Raw genomic sequence first — 23470 nt, 5'->3', positions numbered from 1 at the left:
TGTGACAGGAAGAATATTTGGATTGTTTGAGAAGACTCTGTGTTCCCCGTGGGGCATCAAGATAATTCTTATTTGCCCTACGTCTGTCAACGGAGAGAAGAGAACTATTTTAGCCAAGTCCCAGAAAGGGAATCACTTGTGGAAGAAGAAATGACCTTCATTTCTCCCTCTCTCCCTTTCACCAGAGGAGAATTTGAAAAAGTCCAAAAGATTTTGGATTTCCCATCAGCATTCTAGATTTCTGGAACAGCTGAAGATATTGTTTGTATCGAGAGTTATAAACCCAATCAGGCATACTGAGAAAAAAAGAGCTTCAAGGATTTTTCTTTCTTTTTTCTTTTTTCTTTTTGGCTGAGGTAATTGGGGTTAAGTAACTTGCCCAGCTAGGAAGTGGTAAGTGTCTGAAATCACATTTGAACTTGGGTCCTCCTGACTTTAGGGCTGTACTCTATCCACTGGACTGCCTATCTGTCTCCTTTAAGGATTTTTCAAGGAGTATACATGCCTAAAAGGAACTCCATGAACATCCCATGAAGGGGACAAAAGGACTTCTAGCACCCAGGAAATGTGAATTACTTCCTTTTGCCACCTTGTGTAGTCTAAATTTGAGCCTACTTTCTCTTGGACTCTGTATACTCAGGATAGAATGTGTTCTAGACTATTGGGTGGGTGTTTTCTTCTAATTGATCTTACTTTTGCACCTTAATAAATACCTATTTTCTAAAAGCTAATTAACTCTGGATGACTAATTGGTATAATAAATAATTATGGGCAGAAAATACACTGATGGGGGTCATGAGTTATAGTATTATAAATATACTCCACAAGTCTCTCAGGGTCCCTAAGAAACCTTAAGAGACGCTGCTTGGGGTATCTAGATTGCTGGTATGAGTAGGGGTTGGGAGAGGAGGAACACTTCATATAATCTGAAGTGTGGAGATTCTTTGAACCTTACCTTCCCCTTTAGGAGAGAGATCAGTCTACACCTGCATCAGTGGTAACAGTCAATTAATATAGTCCTTGCAAATTTGCTACAAGTTTGTCTTTAACATTAGTTCCTAGTAAGGATCAAACTCCCACCGTGGAATTCACTGAAACATCTTTGTCTTATCTCTCCATTTTGGGATTTGATTTGAGGATGGTCTTTAAAAGAAATTAATATCTATTCTTTCAAAACTTTTTTGGGGTCTCTGCCAATGACTGCTTATTTTTATACTGTCCTTGATGAAACTGGTATGCCTTTCTCCCAACACCCCTTCAAGCATCTATTCTCTATTTTCTCAAATCTTCAAAGGCAGACAAGGTCTATTCCTCTCAAGGCGTGAAGATGCACAACTGGGACATTGTTGCAGGGAGACTGACAGGAATTGGACTCATTCTCCATTTTTCCAAGTTCCATTTCTCTGATTTAATCCAACCTCCTTTCTGAAACTATGTTGAATCCCTTTGAAGGATTGATGATGAAGGAGTTGGGAAAGGGTCCTCCAGGATTCTGCAGGATTTTGCTTTTTCTTGCTTCTTGTAGATAATTCCTTGGGTTTTTTGGTTTATTTGTAATTTTTTTTGGTAGTGGAAGCTGAATTATAGGACTTCCCATGGAACATGCATGAGGATAGATCTATGGGAATAATCTCACCACTCATGAATTCCTTTGGCCACTTCAGGTGATATAACTACTCTTTGGCCTTTTTTTCCCTATTTGCTGAGTATTTGGGGACTCTACAGAGCTCTATATCTTTTTGACAGCTTATGATGGGGAAAGAGTTTCTTCCCTTTCCCTTTACCCAACAACTATTGTAGCTTCTCATACATAGTCTTCATTTGCCTCCTTTTACTTTACATTTCCTTCCTTGAGGATAGATGACTAAATAGTAATCATAAAAGATAAGCTTTTTGGGACTAAGTTGAATCTTACTGCCGCTGGAGGAGTTTTCTGAAACTATACTTTTTTTTTGTTTGTTTTTTGAGAGGCAATTGTGGTTAAGGCACTTGCCTAGGAAATGCTAAATGTCTGAACTCAGATCCTCTTGATTCCAGGACTGGTACTCTATCCACTGTGCTATCTAGCCATCCCCAACTGTGCTTTTTTTGGAGAGGATTACTACTACTAAGAGAATGAATTCCAAGCAGGTTCTTACTTACACAAAGACATACATTTTGAAGGAGTCCTGTTGCTTCATTTCTTTAGCTCCTAACACTTGGATTCTTTTTAAACCTGGGCTATGGGGAGCTGCAAGAAGTAACACTGAGTCTTTTTCAGGGGATAGCTGACAACTTCCTTGAAGATCAAGTCACAAGCAAGGAAGTCACAAGATGCAGGTAGGCTGAGAGAGCTAAGCATGATTGCTATCAAGTGGAAGCAATACTGATTGCATTAGTCATAAATACAATAGACAACTGAATTGGAGCACTGGATAGAGTTAGGTCTGGAGTTAGGAAAACAAATTCCAATTCAGCCTTAGACACTTTTTAGCTGTGTGATCCTGAGTAAGTCACTTAAGCCTATTTGCCTCAGTTTCCTCATCTGTAAAATGAACTGGAGAGGGAAATGGTGAACTGTTGCACTATTTTTGGCAAGAAAAGCCTAAATGGGGTCATGAAGAGTCAGAAGGACTGAAAGTGACTGAATAAGAAGTATGTATACAGAAGTGTGTGTGTGTGTGTGTGTGTGTGTGTGTGTGTGTGTGTGTGTAAGAGGAATAAGAGGATCATAGTGTGGGAGACATTTTTCTTAGTTTCTTTTTTGTTTTACTCTATCATAACTTTAGGAAATTTTGGCTAGCTTCCTCAAAGGCTGGACAGATTTTCAGTTCAGGTTTGGTGTGGGGAGTGGGAGACACATGTGATGTGCCTATTTTATTAGTTAAAGCATCTATAACTTAATAAGGGGCAATTAGGTGGTATAATAGAGTGTTTGACTGGGAAGGAAAAAGACCTGAGTTTGAATCCTGCCTTAGGTAATTATTAGGTATGTGACTCTGGGAAAACTATTTTATTTCTGCTTCCTCATCTGTGAAATGTTTAATAATAGTATCTATCTTCCAGAGATGAAGTAGGGATCAAAATCTTTGTGTGTGTATTATATTTATCTTTGTCTTTGTATATATCTATATTTACATTTATCTATTTATCTATATCTATCTATCTATTTATCTACCTATATCTATTATATTGTTGTCGTTTGTTCTTTCTCAAAAAGGAACATAACAATAGGGAGGTGATGTCACATGTAAGTGAATTGGATTTAAATGAGAGAAGGCTGTGTAAGGTCATCTGCCTTACATAGTCCTCCAGAGTCATCTTATCTATTTCTATATCACTTTATAAACCTTTATGTCAGGGATTTTTAGCTTGGAGTTTATGAACTTGCTTTAAAAAGTGTTTTATCACTGTATTTCAACATAATTGGTTTCCTTTGCAATTTCATATAGTTTATGTATTTAAAAACCTTATTCTGAGAAGGAATCCAAAAATATCACTTAGACTGCCCTGGGGGTCCAGGTTTAGAAGCCCTGCCTTAAAGGTTTGCTGTGCACAAGTCATTTCTTTTGACCTCAGCTTTTTCATCCATAAAAATGACAGTAATATAGGATTTAGAGTAGTGAGAAGGAGACAATACACCCATTTCATTTTGCAGATAAGGAAACTGAGGTTTTGAGGAATTGAGTATTAAAGCTAGGTGGGATTCAGACCTACCATATCATATCTTCTCTGTTCCTAGAACTGCTATGAACAAAGTGCTTGTAATGCTTAAAAGGGGGTAGAAATGTGGGTATTCATTTTCTAAGTGGGGAACAGAAACTAAAAATGTTCTGGCTTTTGAGTTTGGGTAGAAGGAAAAACAAGAAGGCTGGCTTGTGATAAAACATGGGGAAGGAAGGGAGATGGTGAGTGAGAAAGGAAGAGGGGGTGGATGGAGGATGGGCCTGTTTTGTGAGGACTTTCACTTGTCATTGGGTCACCCCAATCTCACAGTAACTAGATGGGTATTTTGGGCTGCGACAGCCCCAAGGCAAAGTCAGGTCCTTGAGCTTATAAACCCCAAGGGGGGTGGGGATGTGTGTGTGTGTGTGTGTTGTGTGTGTGTCGGGGGAAGGAATGAACAAGGCTGGGAAGTTTTTTTTTTTTTTTTTAAACAAATATTTGGAGGCCCAGGCTCATTCTTTGAAGATGAAGTGTGGTGTTTGTGTGGTTTGGGCGAGCGCCTTCCTCATGCCTGCTCCAGGACATTCTTCCCATGTAAGGGTGCCATCTTCTGTGCCATCTGTACCTCGAGCTGTAATTTGATTAGTGGGAGCACGTACAAGTGCAAACCCATCAGCATCAGGGCAAATGCGTGTGCACACACACTGACTGTCTCCTGGAGAGAGACGGAAGCCATGCTCTGTACCCACAGACTCAGATACATGCGAGGTACCACCCCAACCACTTTGCCCGGCACGCAGACACACACGCCAGTACATCAGTACACACACACACAGACAGACGCGGCAGCCTCTTAATATTTAATGCTGCTTCAGCCTCGTCGGTTCCCTTGCAGAGGGACTCGGTGTGTTGGATCATTCCTCTCCTGGAGTTGCCTCGCAGGCCTGGAGAGCCACTGACAAATTGTGCTCTCTGGCTCAATCCATCCCCAGAGGAGAGTAATGTAATGTGGTTATGAGATTAGAGAATGAGCCTCATTACCAGACAGGCTTCATTTTAAACAGTCCTGCTTTCTCTTTAGAAAAATAGATGAACAGGACTGTTTCCATAAGCCTCCCAATATTTCTTCTCCATTTGTCACCTGGCTCACCTGCCCCTTCCCTCAGTGTTTCCAGCCCCCTGTTCATATATCACTGGGTCTACAAAGGTCCTTCACTCCCCTTCTTCTCCCTCCCCTTCATTGGAATAACAGACTCTCCCTGCAGAGACGAGGTCTAAGACCATTATAAGAGCAGCAATGAAATGGCCCTGTCCTACTCCCCCCACTTCCACAGGACATTTGCAGAAGTAGGGTCCACTGCCCTTTGCCTACCTACAATGGAGTCCCACTCTACAGAGGAGCTGTTGTTGGCACGAGATTCATTCTTAACATTGGCTATGGACTGAGGAGACTTGGGTCAAATACTGGGTATCTTCCCCCAGGATGCTCTTAACTCCAGAGTGCATGTGGGGTCCCATTCCATATCCCCAAGAAGCAGCTCCAATCATGAGGCTGAGGGTAGAAGTAGAATCAGTAAACCAAGCAGGTACTTAAATGACAGTTTGGAATTCTCCCTCTCCCCATTTACTAAAGTCTCAAGGTAAAGCTATGACTGTTTTTTCTATCTGTCCAGGATACTAGATTATTGTGGAGCATGGGGGAATGTTGATTTTCAGGAACAGAATTCCCTAGACATAAAATTCCCACAAATTCCTAGTTACTGTGGGAATCTGGGCATTCCTTACCAAGTCTCAAATCAGTCTAATGGGTAGATGTCTAGAGAGTCCATAAGACGATACCTAGTTCCATTTCAGGTTTCAGAAGAGGGGCATTTTTATCAACTCTACTTCCTCCCTTACTCCAAGATCATTTGGATCATTGGTTATAGCAGCTGGTTACTGACAGTAGCAACTGTCAGTTTGTTGAGATTATAAACCTGGGTTTCTAGGCAATGTGGGAAGAAATGGGTCTGGATGGAAGAACCCAGGTGGGGCACGGCTGAGCTGATTGCAAAACTAGAATGCTTCTCATTCGCAGTTTGCAAAACATGTCCTCTTTTATTGAAAAAAGCTATGTAGAAAATGTTTTCCTAATGAAATGGAAGCTGATGCTCAGCTGAGTATGACAAAAATCTTCCTCTGCCCATTTTAAAGATGACAGGGGAATACATTTTTGGAACTTGAGTAGGCAGCATTGTTTTCCTGCTCTCCTCCTTCCTGGAGCCAAACAGAGATTGGGGCTCAGGGAACCCCAACTTAGTTCCACAGGCCAGGACAGGAAAAAGCAGATTTGCCTTGGAAAATCTTCTGACCTGCAGAAGTAATCCCACTCCACCCTACCCACCTCTGCAAACAGAGTCAGGGTTCATGTGTGACTGAAGGTTGCATCTTAGATGGTGATGAAATGACGGTATTGTCCAGAATTCCAAATGGAAGGGAATAGAGGTAGGGGGTGGAATCAAGTTTTATAACTTTTCTCCCTAAGACAAAGCAGGGTTTATACTCTCTCTGTTCTTGCTAAAATAGTCTTATTCTTTAGGGAAATTGGTTTCAGTCCTCTGGGATTTCTTTGAAGAGTGTTTTTTTCTTCTGACATCCAAGAGTAGTTTCATTCTGAAACTATGGCTTTTCACTTCATCTCCCCACAACCCCCACCCCACTAGGCCCTTTCCTAGACCCAGGCCACTCCCAACTCTCACTTTTAGATCTTGAGGATAACCCAAGCATCCTGAACTCTTGCTGTTAGCTCTCAATACACCTCTTCTCTCCCTTTTGTTGGGGTTGATGTGGTTGGTTCAGGCTGGCTTCTCAGGTGGGGTATTTTCTCTGTTTGAAACACCAAGAAAATCCTTTTACAATGAAATATCAGAGAGACAGAGAAGAAGAAGAAGAGAGAATGACCCTCTTCCAACCCTAGCAGCTTTGAAATTCTTGGTATTAACTTGTTGAAGCAGCTTAGCCACATGGGGCAGGAGGGTGATGGGGTCCTTGGGGATGGGTTTGAATTGGGGAGGTGATTCTCTAAGGGGAGAAGGTGGTGGTGGTCTCCGCCTCCATGCTCATGGAGAAGCGCCGGTTCTGTCGGCACGAAGATAAGTTTAGGAGGCGCTCTTGACTGAGGCAGCCAAAGGTCTTGAGAAGCTTGAAGAGGTCTTGGCGAAACTTGACACCGATGAAGGCATAGAGGAAGGGGTTGAGACAGCAGCGCAGGCACGCAAGGCTGTAGGTGACGTCGCTGGCTATGTCCAGTTGCTTGCTGTGTTCACAGTCGGTGGAGGTTCTGTTGAGGGCTGCCACGGTCTTGGCCAGGACCACCCCATTGTAAGGTAGCTGGAAGACAATAAAGACGATGACCACGGCGATGATGACCTTGATGGCTTTGTTGCGCTCAAAGTTGCGGGCTTGCAGCAGTGTGCGGATGATGACGAGGTAGCAGGAGAACATGACCAGCAGCGGGATTAAGAAGCCGATCACCATCTGGGCCACCTGAATGATGGTTGTGAAGGTTTCCAGGTCTTCGGTCACCAGAGAGCAACGCCCATTCTTGAGGACGTTGCTGTATATCAGCTCTGGGGTGGAGAAGAGGAAGGCTAGCATCCAGACCACGCAGCAGGAGATCTGGCTGATGAGGATTATGCGGTTTCGGTGGCGGTGGGCGGAGACAGCCTGGACGATGGCGAAGTAGCGGTCCACGCTGATGCAGAGCAGCAGGAGCATGCCGCTGAAGAAACTCATCTTGTAGGTGCAGTAGACGGCTTTGCAGAGGATAGGGCCGAAGATCCAGGACTTGGCGGCGCTGACTGCCCAGAAGGGCAGGGTCAGGAGGAAAAGGATGTCAGCCACGGCCAAGTTCAGCAGGTAGATGTCGGTCATGGTTTTGAGCCTCTTAAAATATATGTAGGTCAGCATGACCAGCCCATTGCCCAGAAGGCCCACAAAGCAGATGACTGAGTACATGGTGGGCAGGAACCAAGCTTTGAAATCCCGGACATCTTTTTTGTAGCAAAGATATTCAAATTGGCTGTAGTCCACTGTGGTGTTTTCATCAGCGTAGTCATCGGTGACTCCGTCATAGCACAAGCAGACCTGTGGGTGAGATGGGATGGAGGAAGTAGGGAAAAAAGGGGAAATACCTTTATTCTTTTTATTCTGGGGATTGTAAGTGATGAAAAAGGAAAAAAAGTTTTACTTAAAAATCTGGCAGGGGGTCAAGGAATGGGAGCAAGTGATTGAACTTCCTTTGACCACTCATAGATTGAAACTCAATTTCTATTAATCCATAGCTTACTCTGTGAGTGGTTAGTTGTCATTTCCAAAGCATGGATGTTTGTATTGTTTTCCTGATTAGAAAGAAGTACGTTGAGAGTGTAGATCCCTTTTCCTTTATGCAAATATAATATCAAAATAATAAATCTATTTTAAATAAATAAATAAAAATAGCAAAATATTTCTCCTAAAGTATGCAATACATGGCCCTGTATAGTAAGGCTACTAAATAATTAGGTAATGATTTCAGGATGGTACATAATAGATTTTGGAGTCAGGAGATCTGAGTTCAAATTTCAGTTTTGACAGACATGAGGTTACTAATAAACTAAAGGTCACTTTACCTCTCTGAGCCTTAATTTCTTCCTTTGTAAAATGGAGTACCTGCCTGATATAAATAAGATAATAAAAAGCACAAAAGCACTCAAAGCACTAGATAATTGTCAGCTATTATTATTCCATAGCAAAGATTTAAATATATAGCATAGATTGATGAAGCATTTATTAAGAATTTCTTAATAAATGAACTTATTATATGACAAGCACTGTGCTATTTATAGCCTTTAACATATACTATATATTTAAATACTTGATGAATGAATGAATGACAGGGGCAGGTTGGTGGGATGGATGGATATTTCTTCCTTCCCCATTGCCCCAGCACCTGTGTCTACCATATCTGTCAATCCTTCTCTGTTTCCCCAGTCCAGATGTGTGTGCTCAAAAAAGGAAATAGAGGCTTTCCCCTTCTCTCTGTGTGTCTCTTTCTGCCTGTCTCTCTCTCTCTGTCTCTCTGTCTTGCTCTCTCTCTGTCTCTGTCTCTCTATCTCTCTGTCTCTCTCTCACTTTTTCCCTCTCTTTCTTACTCATACTTACACTCACTCACTCATTATTTCTCTTTTTCTGTGTGTCTTTTCCAATCTGTAGAATCCAGTGGCTAATTCATCTTTTTTTAGACTCATCTGCCTAGGAGAGTTCAGATGGCCTTCAGTGATTTTATCATGGAGGAGGAGGGTATATATTTTGCTGTGAAGCAGAACATTCGAGAGAGCTCTGAAGATGGGATCCCAGGGAAACCTAGAGAACTAGCAAAAATCTAATCTAAGTTGAATCCCAGGATTCTAGGCCAAAGCTCAGACTCTAGCCTAATGGGTCCAGTTGGCTCAAAAATGTTTAGCTTCCTGAAGGCAGATTTCCATTTATTATTTATTTATTTTGCAATGCCTTGTAACTAGTAGTCACTTCATAAATGCTGCTGGTTTAGCTTGGCTTGGACTAGCTGCATTCCTGGCCCATTAGTAGGGGGAGGAATGAGACAATAAACTCTTTGAGTTCTTTTATTTGGTATTTTGATGATAATAATTCTTTTTGCAGAGTATTATTTCCCAATATTCATAAGAGATAAGAGAGTACAAAATGAGGAAATAGAAGTCAAATAACATTATCAGAGAATCCTAGAGTTGGAAGATAGCTTAGAGCTTATCTGGTCTAAACTCCTCATTTATAGATGTCTTCAAGAGATGACCTGCCTAAGATTGAATAGCTAAGAAGAATTGGAGATAGAATATCAACATGGATGTTCTGGCCCACCTATTTGCTATTCTGCTTCCCATCAAAGTCAGCACTCACTCTTTCCCCTATCCTAGGCCATTCTTAAAGTAACTATGACCTAAAGCTTGTCAACTTCTCAGTCAGAGGAGTATATTCCAGGGATAGAATCTTCAGAAACTTGGAGTAGCCCAAGCCCCAGCCTCCTTGCTCCCCTCCCCAACTGCTTAGCACATTCTTTGGTCTGACCTTCTTAGCTCGGCTCCCCCTTCTATCTTCTCCCTGCACAGAGGGCTCCCTGGCCCTCCTCCCTCTCTTCCTCTTTCTCCAGCTCCACTTTTTTTTTAACTCTCAGGTTCTCCCTGTACAACGATGCTGTAGCAGCTCACAACACACCACATCCTGTTCCACCTGAGCCGACTCCCTCATGCAGAAGGGAAATACAAGCCACAACTCCTATTCTCTCAATCCTCCCCCCTCTCCTAAACCCCAGTCTCTCAACTCTCACTGCCAGAAATATAACTGCTGCACAACCCTAGAATAAGAGGCAGAAGAATCATAAAATCTCAGAAGAGGCTTCAGAAGCCAGCTAAGCCTGCGTTTACCTGAATAATAATCTCTACAGCACCTTCAAAAACTTGTCCCTTAGTCTCTGTTTGGCGACCTTTAGAGAGGGAACCCATTGCCTTCCAAGACAACCTTTTCCCCTTTGGGAGAATGAGCACTTTTTTCTTTCCATTGAACAGAAATCTGTCAATCCCCCTGACTTTGCCTAGTTCTGAACTCTGGGGACAATCTGGACAAAACTAATTCTTCTATTCAACTTCCCAACAAATACTTGAAGACAGGTACTGTGTTTACCCTAAATCTAAGGCACAAGCATGAGAGAAGGAGTTGGGGGGTAAGGGAAACAAGGCTGCTCTCAAAGATGTGAGTCCCAAGTGCCAGAAGTCCTCTGGACTTTCAATAATGGACGATGATTAGAAGTTGAATTGGACTTTGTTCTTGGAAGGATGCTGCTTTGTTTATCTGGATATGTTGAAAGTCAAGTTTGTGTTATCTGATTCATTCTAATGTTGGGTAGACCTCTGTGTCTACTCCATTCATTTCCTCAAGACTTTCTTGTGAACTACCAGCATCCACTTATACATGAGACTTGAATTCTTTCAATCAATGATTTTTGAACTTAGATTTGTAGGTAAATTTGGGATAAGGTAAGGCCATAAACTTGGATGTGAAAAAATGACATCTTTATTTTTATTTCCTTCAATTATTTAAAAAATAATTGAAAAAAATTGAAAAAAAAATTCTTTTAAGAATGGGTCTCTAGGGATCCCACAATGCCAAAGGAATCCAAACACAAAAAGGTTAAGATTCCCTAAGTAGAGTAACCTGATTAATAAGGTTTCTTTTGAGCTCAATTCCCTCATCTGAGATCAGTTTCTTCTTCTGGAAAGTAAGCCCTTAGAGAGTAGTTCTATTTTGGTTTTGTCTTTGAATCCTTAATACCCAGCACAGTGCCTGACACATAGTAGGTGTTAAATATTTATGTTGGAGTGAACTAAATCTATAAAATGAGAACTGACACATAAATGGACAGAATTATGTAAAATGTCAGTATCAAATATCAGTGATGAAATGATAATGATTATAAATCCTGCCCTATGTTCAATGAACTAGTTTTGTGATTCTTTCAATGTTTTTTTCCTCTTCTACCTTCCCCACCCCACATAGAAAGTTTGGGTTGATTCTATCCATTTCATGAATGAGAAACTGAGATCTGAGTGATGCATTTTGCAGAGGAAAATTGGAACAATGAATATGAAATATGGAAAACTTGAGGTTACTAAAATTTACTTGGATTATCAGACTAAATATATTCCCTCTTTCTACCCCTCCCCCCTTGCCCACATGAATTTTTATAATCTTAGGCTTCAATTAAGTGTGTGACTGTGAGTGAAAACATAAGAGCTTTGTCCTTGGTGGTGCAATGAAATGGGGGCTGGCTTACAGTCAAAAGACTTGGGTTCGAATGATGGGCAAGTCACCTTTCTTCTCTCTTTGGCCCATCATTTCTCATCAGCAAAATGAGGGGGGTTATCTAGATGACCTCTAAAGATTCTCAACATCCCTATTCCTATGATCTACATCTTTTTAATATTGCTTCTTTCTGAAAGGACACAAGGTATGTCCTTAATTCAAGTCACTCTAAGGGAGAGGGGACAGGATATTTGATTCTTCTCCCATGAAAAAAACATGAAGAATTATGACCCAGGTTTGTGTGACTTCTCTAGTGTAGAGAGCAGGGAGAATGAAAATTAAGGGTGCAGTTGTAAAACAACTCTATTATTACTCTCTAATCTAAAGTGTTCTCCATCAGACCCCCTACCACTGATTTGGTGGGGAACTCTTACCTGACAAATAACAAACAGGGTCACCACCATTACATTCTGCATCCCTTTTCCTGTAGAAGAAAAAAAAAACATAGTATTATCAGTTGGCTTGGGAAGTTTTGGGTGAATCTGTGATTAGGAAATTGCAGTATAATGTAGAGGTTTTTAACTTTTGTCATATCATGGACCCTTTGGACAACTTGGTGAAGATTATGGAAGGGTGGAATCCTCAGAATGACACTTTTAAATGAATAGGCCAACAAAGGAAACTATATGAAATAAATATTCACATCTAAGTTCATGGATCCCCATGGTGGGAGTGGGGAGGTCCATAGTAGAAATATTGAAAGTGAAGACATGGGTTCCAAATCCTGCTCCCTAACACATCTTATCTTTGTGTCCCTAGGCAAAATATGTAATCTCTCTGAGCCTCAACCTTCTCATCTGTAAAGGACAGAAGCCGACATTTATAAAGCACTTTGAGGTTTGCAGAGAGCTGTGCTGTTCAAACTACTCATTGGAAGGATGAACACATTTAAGCTGAAGCTTAAATACTTGGACCACATAATGAGTCTCATTGTAAGAGACTGATGTTGGGAAAGATTGAAAGCAAAGGGAGAAGGGACGACTGAGGATGAGATACTGTCATGGAAGCAATAGGTATAAGCTTAGACAGTAAAAGATGGAAGGGTTTGGAGTGTTTATCAACCACAGGATCATAAAGAGTAGGAGATAACTGACTGAATGAACTAGAATGCTATTCATACATTAACTTATTTGAGCTTCAGTCCCTGAGACAGGTACAATGAGAGCAATACTATTATTCCCAGTATGTTAAGTTGTTTCAATCACATCCAACTCTTTTGTGATTCTCTCTCTCTCTCTCTCTCTCTCTCTCTCTCTCTCTCTCTCTCTCTCTCTCTCTCTGTCTTTCTTTCTCTTGCCAAGGATACTGGAGTGGGTTTGCCATTTCCTTCTCTAGATTATTTTACAGATGAGGAAACTGAGGCAGACAAGATCAATTGGGGTTTTCTTGGCAAAGATACTAGAATGGTTTGCCATTTCTCTAGCTCATTTTATCGATGAGGAAACAGAGGCAAATGGGGGTAAATAACTAGACCAGGGTCACACAGTTAGTATGTGTTTGAAACTGGATTAAATCCAGCTCTTCCTGATTCCCGGCCTGGTGCTCTACCCATAGTGCTCCCTCCCTCTCCTATCCCCAATATACAGATAAGGAAATTGAGGTTCATAGTAGTTAAATGAACTTGCCTATGGTCCCATTGTTAGGAAGTAATTGAGCTACTATTTGAACCCAGGGCTTCTGGCTCTCAATTTAGAACTCCTGCTATATCACATTTTCTTCTTAATACCATTTGTTCCTCTCCCCTTTCTCTACCCCAAGTATTATGTGTTGTTTTGAGGATCAAGTGAGATCATGCATGGAAAGAGTTTTTGCAAAGCTTGAAGTGCTATGTAAATGTCAGCTCTTATTGTTATGTTCCCCTGTTCCTTATTAAAGAGAGGGGAGAGGGGAAGAGATGCTGGGAACTTTCATCATGGGCATTGCTACTACGTATTGTGTTTGTTGAGACAGAACATCAGAACCAGATTGCGCCTGCAAATATCTGGCCAGCAGCCCAGCCCACTCCCCTTGCTCTCTCCTCCTCCTCCTCCTCCCCTCTCAACAGCCAGCTCTGTATCCCAGTCCTGGTCCATCTCTACAAGGGGAATAGAGGGCCCCTTCCCCACCTCTTGGAGGCTACTTCATTCCCCCCTAAGAAATTCCTAGGCCCAGTTCTAGCTAACTAGAATTGACTCTGACTTGTCTGCTTTCCATATCCCACAGTCTTGAGACAGGGATGCAAGAAAGCCAGGGCCAGACTGAAATTTTGCTCAAAGTAGTTATCCAAGGAGAGTTGTCCCCCGGGTCCAGGTCCTGCTGCAGAAATTAGATGCCCCCAGTCAGATGCTCTGGGTCCTTTCTGAGCCTGACTAGGTAGCTCTGGGAAATATGTTTATGAATGAAGTTGGGTGAGTGACTGACTTCACTTACTTCCTTAACCTCTGGATGGGGAAGGCCCAGGGATCCCTCTGTTCTATACCCAATCAGAAACAATGTTGCTTTTAGCCAGAGTCTTATCCCTTCTTATATTAAAGTGGATTATGACAGCCCCCCAGGAGATGAGAGAAAGGACTAAATCAGGAGGTGACAGGGAGGTAGTGGAGAAAACCTGGACTGGATGGAAAGTCACATGACCTTACATTTGAATTTGATACTTGTACCTTGTGTTCCTGTGGGCAAGCACTTCCCATATTGGTGCCTCAGTTTCTTTCCTTTCCTTTCTTTTTCTTTTCTTTTCCTTCCTTTCCTTTTCTTTCTTTCTTTGTTCATTCTTTTCTTCCTATCCTCTTTTACTTCCTTCCTCCCTCTTTCCTTCCTTTGTTCTTTCCTTCCTTCTTTTCCTCTCTCCTTCCTTACAATCCTCTTTTCCTTCCCTCTCTTCCTTCCCTTTCTTCCAATTTCCTTCCTTCCATCCCATCTTCTTTTCCTTACTTCTTTCTTTCCTTCTCTCCTTCTACCCCTTCTCCTTTCTTTTTTCCCATCCTCTTTTACTTCATTCATTTCTCCTTTCTTTTGTGTTTTGGTTTCTTAAACTAAGTGCATTGAACTAGATGATCTCTAAGACTATTTCAGCTTTAGATCCAAGATTCCAAGTTTCCAGAAGCTGCGGGACTGGGATATTATTTGGTGGGGAGAAATGGTAGGGAAGAGACCACTAGTGCCTTCAGTTAAATTTTCTTTAACACTGCTTAATGGGCTGATACTCTGATTTTGTCTCTGTTTCTATCTCTGCCTGTCTCTCTCTGTCCTGCCTCTGTGTGTGTGTGTGTGTGTGTGTGTGTGTGTGTGTGTGTGTGTTATTCTGCTTTACAGACAAAGAAACTGAGGTAAAAAGAATTTTTTTTTGTTTTTATTTTTTGATACAATTAAAGTTAAGTGACTTGTCCTGGATCACTTAGTAATTATCAAGTATCTGAGGTCTAATTTGAATTCAGCTCCTCCTGACTGCAGGACCAGTGCTCTACCTATTGTCATCTAGCTGTCTCCAAAAAAAGGTTTTTAAGTAACTTGCTCAGTCACACAGCTAGTAAGGGCTGAATTTGAACTCAGATTTTCCTGATTTCAGGGCCAGAGCTCTATTCCACCTAACTGCTTTTCCATATTTAACCTCCTACTGGTCACTTTCCCCTCTGAGTTTCCCTTTCCTTTAAAAAATAAAATAAAATGAAATGAAAATGTAGGACAACATGATCTCCAAGGTCCCTTTTGATCCCACGTTCCTCTTTGGAGAGGGTGACTTGGATTTGGCATCTCTCTCCTACTTAGAGCTGGAGAGCTTTCCCACTCAGAAGCCTTTATCAATCAGGGAGTTCACAGGTATCCACAGCTTCCCAAACCTTCCCAATCCCTGTGGAATTGTTTCCTTGTCTACACTGCCATCTGCTGGAAATGATTTGGCAGGACAATTAAAATTTCCTCTGACCCTGGGGGTGAGGGAAGAGTTTTTTAGTTTTGTGGGGAAAGGGGCTTGTGATTCCCTGGACTGTCCTTGGGGAAAAGAGGAAATGGATCCAAACAACACAAAAGTATAAATCTCTCTGTCTCCCTAAATTGTCCATACCATCTCATTCATGTCCTCTGGCTTCAGGAGAAAGTACTGGATCCCAGGTTCTGAGTCCAAATCCCCACCTTGCTACTTGCTACCTAAGTGATGGCAGATAGGTAAATTACACATCTACTCTGTGTCTTAATTTCCTCTTTTGTGAAATGATGGATGTTAGACTAGGTCGTCTCTAAGGGCCCCTCCAGCTCCAAATTTATGATCCTATCATCTTTCTCCATTCTGTTGAATATTAGCAAATATTAAGGACATCAAGAAAATTGAAGAAGCTACTCTGCGTTTTCTTGAGGAAAACTACTACCCACTTTGCTTGGTAATTAGAGTTAATCAATAAGGAGACTCAAAGAATTGTCTAGTTCAGGTGTTCCCCCTTAGGAAATCTGGGGGAGCCTATGGACCTCTACTCAAAATAATGTTTTTGAATGCAAAAAATGTCTTGTTTAGTCATTTCAAACACTTCATGATACTATTTAGGTTTTTCTTGGCAAAGATACTGGGATGGTGTGCCATTTCTTTCTTCAGCTACAGATGAAGAAACTGAGGCAAACATAGTTAATTGACTTGGCTAGGGTCCCACAGCTACTAAGTGTCTGAGATCAGATTTGAATATATACATTTTCCTGATTCCAAGTCCAATTCTCTGTGCTACCTAGTTGCCCCATGTAAAAAACACAGGAGATTATAACGGATGCTATTTCTAATGAAACATTCATTCAAAACATGTTTTAAAAGCATATTTGCAATCCCTGCATTAAGGGTTCCTAATTTTCCAGCCCAAGATACTTGTTTTGTGTTTTTTGTGTTATTTTGAAACTTCTAGTAACGGAGAACCCATTCATTATGTTCTGGAGCCATCCATTCCTAGCCCATTGAATCAGAGAAATAAAAAGCTGGACTAAAATGAGGAATAAATCTGGAAGAACCTAAAAGGTTCATTTCAATAGACATTTGTTAAATACCTATGTCTAAAGAGTTGAAAAAATATATAATTCTTGCTTACAAAGAGCTTACAATCACCTTTCATCTAGCAGCATCTTTACAACCTTCATAAAGAGGAGATATTATGTAGAGGAGAGAATCTGAGTTTGAATCCTGATTATTATTAGTTTGTTGGAGGCATTTGGGGTTGAGTGATTTGCCCAGAATCACACAGCTAGTTAAGTGTCTGAAGTTAGATTTGAACTCGGGGACAGTGCTCTGATTTTTAAAGCTTGCTAGTTGTGTGACTTGGAGCAAGTCAAACTCTTTGAACCTTTTGGTTCTCCAGTTTTCACTTCCCGTGTGATTGGGCTGTTGTAACATATAACGTTTATAAAGCATTTGTGAATTGATAACACTATATTAAAGGCAAGGAAGCTGAGGTAATCCAGAGAGGGAAAGAAAGCCTGAAGTTCCTTAGCTAATTAGACACAAAAGTAGAACTAGATCATCACGTTATAGATTTAGATCTGAAAGAATCTTAAAGGTTATCTAGACCAGTTCACAAATTTGAGGAAACGGAGGTCCAGAGAAATTAAGGTCATAAAGGCACAACTGTTTTGAACCCAAATCCTGTCAAACTTGTGTCCTATCTCTCAGTTCAGTACCCTTTCTCCTAGACTGTTCATAAAGATAGGTCCTTTCAGCTTCCTTCCCTCAACTCATCTTTCTCTATTAACAGTCTTTAAAATTACTAAACCTCAGTTTCCCCATAAGATTCAGTCTGGGGCCAAGTCCATACTTGTCACACCCAGTTTTGAGGGCTAGGGACATGTGCACTGACTCATCTCAGATAAGCTCTTAAGTTTTGTTGGACATGCAAATATCATTTAGTTACAGTTGAGAAAGTCTGTTCTGACTAGCAGTGGGAACTAACCTCCCCTTCCCTAAGGTGTCAATAAAGTCATCAAGAGTGAGAGTAGAACCAAGTCTTGTTTCTTTTTCACTCTATTATCCCCCCTCCACCTCTGCCCCCTCCCTCCAGCACCTCCTATGTGGCCCTTTGCTCCCAGAGGTAGCAGTCTGAGTCGAGATTGCCAGTTTCTGTGCCTGGGAGAAAAAGTTAAAGGGCCTGGGAGGCTGGGGACAGGTTTGGTTTTTTATTTTTTTCTAGAAAGGGTTGGCGGTACTGGGAAGATGCAGGGGAAATCCTAAGCCTACTAAGGATGGAGAGGTCAGTCATCTATTTATGAGTCAGAATTAACCAGCCATAGACAAATTAGTTTTTAGCTTGGACAGTACCAGTAAACTTGAGAGTTGGTAGATGGGATTTTGGGACATGATTGACTTAAACACTGGGTATTTTTTGCAACTGTTACCTGTACCTCTTATGATGAAGAAATTCCCTAAAATTCCTCTCTGAGTTTTCAACAAAGAAACACTCCCCATCTCCCCAGCCTGAGATTCAGGGGATTGTCTTTCATTCCCTGCTCTCCATCCCCCCTAGCTTGCCAAATTATCTGGGTACACAGTTCTTCACTTTGTTCAAATGTAATGTATTTATATTTGAAATTGAAATGTAAGGTAAGCTCAAAATTCATTGATCTAGAGCTTGAAGATACTTCAGAGGCCATTCTATTTTACAGATGAGAAAACTGAGATACAGACAAATACTATCTCACTGAGAGTTTATTGCCATTTCATGTACATGTCAGGTATTTGTGTATTTGCAAGCCTTTTTCCTCTTTCTATGCTCTTTTGCCTTTCTGGTCTTCTTCTAATTGCCCCTGTAACTATTATATTCCCTACTCCTCCTATTCCTTGGAAGATTTTGCACTCAGAGTTTCTACCTGGCACTAATGATTAGGAGATCTGGAAATCAACCAGGCTTGTAGATAGCTACCAGCTATCCACTCAGGAACAGTACTAAAAATGGTTAAAATGATAATAATAACAACATCAGAGCCTTAGGCTCAAAGAGAAGGGATCCAGTGCTTTACATCTAGCCCTTGATTATCCATAAACTTCAGCAGAAGGGTAGCCTGGACAATGAGATTTGTGCCTGAGTTTTCTCCTCTGTAAAAGAAGTTAGATTAGATGATCTCTAAAGTCCCTTGCAACTCTGGCATCCTGAGGTTCTGTCCCTACACCTAAGTCTCATTTTATGTAAATGTTTCCCTATTGGATTATAAAGTTCCTGAGGACAGAGTATCTGGACTATGAACCTTTGTATCATCAATGTGTGCAGAATAATTTTTTAAAACAGTTGAATTGTTTGAACTTTCTCTTCTATCACATCTGTTACCAACCAGAGTTTTCCATTGAGGGTTAAGCAGGCAGTTTGACTTTCTCTTTTTGTGTGGGAAGATAAGAAGTAAATTAGTAAATCTATGTTGGGGGTAGATGGAAAAGAGGAGAACCTTGTAATCTGAACAATCTATAACAAGAATAACCAAACCTTGGACAATGGAGAAATGGCCATTATCATTTAAGCTAATGAGTCCACTGATCTCCCTCCCCTCTTTGCATAATCATCCTCTTTCCCTCCCTCCCTCCTTCTCTCTCTCTGTCTCTCGGTCTCTGTTTCTGTCTCTGTCTCTGCCTCTCTCTCTCTCTCTCTCTCTCTCTCTCTCTCTCTCTCTCACACACACACACACACACACACACACACACACACACACACACACACGTCCCGTCTTATGTTCAAAAAATAAATTTGTAGAGCCTGGATTGACACATACTCTTCCTTTCCCTCTCATTCTCTCAACACTTTTGGATTTAGCCTATAATTTCATTGCCATAGGAAATTTTCAGTGAGGAATCTCCCTTCACCAATATTGGTCGCCATCTGCTCTATAATGTAGGATTTTTCCTGCAGGAGTTCTTAACATTTTTTTATGTGATGGACTTCTTTGGCAATCTGGTGAAACTCACAAAACCTTTTTCAAAATGTTGGTTTTAAATGAATAAAATAAAACACACAGGATTATAGAAGAACCTAATTATGTTGAAATGCATTCATCAAAATAGTTGAAAAAAAAAAACAAGCAAATTTACAGACCTTAGATTAAGGATTTCTGTTGTAAAAAGTTGCCTGAGGCACTGAGTAGTTGAATGGCTCACTCAAAGTTATTCATCCAAAAGACTTGAATCTGGGTTTTCCTGATCCTGAGGCTAATTATCTACCCTTTAAACCAGATTACTCAAGTTAAAAAAAAAAAAAATCACTGTAAGTAGTTGGCCCAAGTCAAAGTCAGACTGTATAGCCATCTTTCTGACTGATCCTTCTAGGACATCAAGAGCCTGAGGAGCCCTTGCCCTGTGTACCTCCTCACTCCCCCCCCCATATCCTTAGCACTCCCATCTCCCTTTGTTTTTGAGAATTCAAACCCCGACATCTTCCTTCTGTTTCTCAAAGCGGCTGAGAACAGTCATTCTCCCTGCTCATTCTAGTACTGAAAAGAGCCAGCACAGCCCCATTCAATTTTCATTTTGTGTAAGAGAAACTAGGCAGTTAGCTTGCCCTGTCTGCCACTCCCCTACCTGCTCATGCCCTGCACTTCTCAAATGAAATGAGTGAAACCTAACCACCCAATGAGAGCAATGGGCCCTACCAACTGCCATGAGCCCATTCTTAATAATGACAATAATAATAAAACCTCTTGTGGTTTTCCCCTTCTTATCTACCCACCATATCTCTCAACTCCTCTTTCTGTCTTGGTTAGCTGAGCTCTAAGAACCAGTCTCTCTTTGTCACTAGCTTCTCTTAGGCCAGCATCCTCCAAAGCAGAGATTGATGGGAGCCTCAGAGCAATCCCAGGTGGGGCTGGCAGTCCTGGAAAGGTTGGAGGCAGAGATGGGGCAGGACCGGGAGCAGGATAGGTGCAAGGGCCTCCCATTGGTAGGCTCTGAGTGATGGAGTTAAGGGCGTGAGGGAAGAGGGGCGCAGCTTCTGAAAGATGAGGGAGAAGATGGTTGGGGAGAGTGAGCTCTGTGCTGGAATGAGAGAAGCCTCCAGGAGGTTTGGAGGAGCCCAGCTGGAATATATTCAGACACAGAACACAGGATGATGGGACTTGGGTCAAAGCCCCGGGGGACTGATTTTTTTCAAAACTACTTTGCAGAAAGCTGAGTCCAAGGTCCCAGATGCTTGTATACGGCATGGGTGGAGGGGCAGTAAAGGCAGGGATGATAAAATATGGATTATGGTAGAAAGGCAAAGTAAAGCAAGGAAGGCAAAGTAAAGCAAGGTAGAGTATACTGAGGCACCTTCACTTTTAAAAGCCAGACTTCTTGTGGCTTTGAGGCCACTGTGGCAGCCAGCTTTCTGGTGTGTACAAGTGATCTAGGAACTCAGTTCTCCTGGCTGCCTGTTTTGATACTCATTTTATATTTCTGTGAAATGAAACTGATGGCTTCATAAAAATTCCCCAGAAAATTTTTGGCTCTTTATTCTCTCCCAAAAGGACAAATATATGACCCAGAGGATCAACGGGGGTTAGTTACAAGGAAGTCTTTTGAATGGAAAATGTTGCCATGTACTTTAAGGTCTGACTATATAAGTCCCTTGTCTGGCAGGATTCACCTGTCTGGGACAGGAAGGGACCATCTAACTGGAAAGAGGGGCCGGACTCTGGCAATGACAGCTTCCCAAACATTTTGCTGCTTCAGGCAACATATTAAAAGAAGGATAGTTCTACATATGACTCCACTGATTCTGTCAAGCAACTTGACTGAGTCTTGCAGATTTATAGCAGAAGAAATAGAACTAGGGGAAGTCTGGGAGTGGCTGGCCATCCTTCTTTTCAAATGGCTTAAAATATTTATTTTTCTAAAGATTTAGAAGCATTCTGTGAAAATTCCCTTGGAATCATTCTCTTGGAGAATCTAGGGTGGAGCATAATGCATCTGGGGCAAATTCCGTTGAGAGTCTGGTAGGGAGTTATCCAGGGGCAGTTGACAGAAAAGTAAGAAATGATGGGTAGGTTGGATGGTCTTCATGGATAGGAAAGCATGCTCAGTCTAATTCCTTCTTTGCCATGCTGGCACTTTGGAACAAAGTCCCATTTGCCCTAAGAGAATTACAACTCTGATTTGGAGAGATCCTTATTTTCACACTCAGTGGCTGAGGCTTTTACCTGCTTTCAGAGGATAAACTGCCTCTCATTGCTCTGCTCTTCTAATGTTGAACTAATCTAACTCTCCTTCTGGGGTCCTTCCTATCTCAGGTGGAAAAGAATGAGCTCAGCTCTCAAGCCTTCAATTGCTTTGCTTCTCCCTTCATATGAATGGGTGAGCGGTTATTTGTAGATTCTGGCTCTATCTTTGGAGAAAGGGATATGAGAGGCAGTTTCTGTTGAGAGAAGTGAATTCCCAACTAACTAGATATTGTCTAGTTTGACCCTGAGTGCCATGCTTGATCAGAAGTCCTTCCCACAGCTGATCCTAGAAAGTGGATTTTGAGAATAACTCAATCTTATGTATTCCTAAGGGCGATTCTGACCAGTATTCCCACTGGGCATAAAAACCTTCTTTCCCCTCTCTATACCCACAAGGTACAAGTATTACAAAGGCTCATGGAGTCTCTAAAAGTATTATTTTCTTCTGCCCTCCTTTTTTCTATCTCCTTGCCAATTGGCTGAATCTAAGAATGATCACCTCTTCAAGGGTCCTCTGTAAGCCCCTTTCTGTGAATATCAGCAAGAAAAGTTCCCCTCCCCTCTAATTTCACTTACCTAGATCCATGATGCTTGTTCTGCAGTGGCTGTAATCACAAGAAGAGAGTGCCTACCTCCACACCCTTTAGTTCTGAAGCTGTGGAGGAAGCGGTATTTAGGTTCTTTTTATTGAGTGAGTAAAGGTGCACGTGATACCAGTGGCTCAGCCTGCTGAAAGTTTCCTTCTCCTCTCCTCCCCTGCATGGGTCACACAACAGTCCATCTTCTCAAAGAGCCCCTGAGTCACTATTGAAAGTTCTGCATTGAGAAAGTCCCTTCTCTAACTTTTGTGAATCCAGTTGCTAATAGGGGAAATTGGGAGGCGCGGTGATGTAATTCTGGTTGACCGATTCATTGATTCTTCCAGTCAAGTCTGTGATTACCTATGGGTCCTAGGAAGAAAAGTAGTTTGGAAAATGGGTTTCCATAGTGGTTTTCTCCTCTGAGACACAAAGGAGTTGGATGGGGTGGTCTTTAGTCCCTCCCAACTCTGACATTCTATGTTTTATGTTTTTTTTCTTTTAAGGTAAGGGTTCAATATTATTATTATTTTTTTTGAGTCATGAATCTCTTTGCCAGTCTGGCAAAGTCTATGGACCTCTTCTCAGAATTATAATTTTAAATAATTAAAAGAAATGATGTTTCAGTTAGATATACCCCCCTCCCCCATTATTCATCTACACAGCTCTTAGGAATCTGTGGACCCCAAGTTAATTATCCCCATACTAAAGTTTCTTCTAAGGATTCCTAATAATCTGTGTTCTATGTTTTAAGGTTTCTTCCAACTCAGATACTCTATGTTTATTTTTCTTCTCTATGGTTTTAAGACTTTATTACCTCCTTTTAATAAATTTAGACTTTCTCTTCTATCACACCTGTTACCAGAACCAAAGGCTGGTTTGACTTCCTCTCTCTGGCAGAGGAGACAAACAGTGAATCAGAGAGCAGATGGTTAAAAAAAAAGAGGTCTGTGATTTGAGATCACATGAATAGGAAAACCAGATCCTGAATCACTGAAAGCTGCCCATATCTGATGGGTTCCCTAGCAGGAGTACAGATGTATGTGTATATGTGTGTGTTAGAACATGGGTGGGCATGCACACACCCCCACAACCGGTTATATGCATGTGCTTTTCTGTTTAAGTGCAAAAGTAATTAATTACTTTCAGGGTTACTAATTATAGCTTTATCTCTAGCAATGATCATCCTTTTCTGGGCAATCACCTTTTCCCCCCCCAAAAAAGCTTTGAAAATAGAT

The 23470-nt window shown here is 41.4% G+C and overlaps 2 protein-coding genes across 2 annotated transcripts in view; one reads left to right on the top strand and one right to left on the bottom strand.

Moving 5' to 3' along the window:
• IGFBP4 (insulin like growth factor binding protein 4) overlaps positions 1–23470 on the top strand; it is a 211781-nt gene that overhangs the window by 180857 nt on the left and 7454 nt on the right. The window lies entirely within an intron of this gene.
• On the bottom strand, positions 5716–22300 carry CCR7 (C-C motif chemokine receptor 7). Its single transcript, XM_051994549.1, has 3 exons — positions 22231–22300; positions 11913–11962; positions 5716–7770 (listed from the first exon to the last, which is right to left on the bottom strand). Exons 1-3 carry the CDS (start codon positions 22238–22240, stop codon positions 6706–6708), a joined length of 1125 nt encoding a protein of 374 aa, XP_051850509.1. The 5' UTR covers positions 22241–22300; the 3' UTR covers positions 5716–6705.

The sequence above is a fragment of the Antechinus flavipes genome, chromosome 4 (genome assembly GCF_016432865.1).
Source record: "Antechinus flavipes isolate AdamAnt ecotype Samford, QLD, Australia chromosome 4, AdamAnt_v2, whole genome shotgun sequence".
NCBI classification, from domain to species: domain Eukaryota; kingdom Metazoa; phylum Chordata; class Mammalia; order Dasyuromorphia; family Dasyuridae; genus Antechinus; species Antechinus flavipes.
This window is presented reverse-complemented; position numbering and strand designations above follow the sequence as displayed.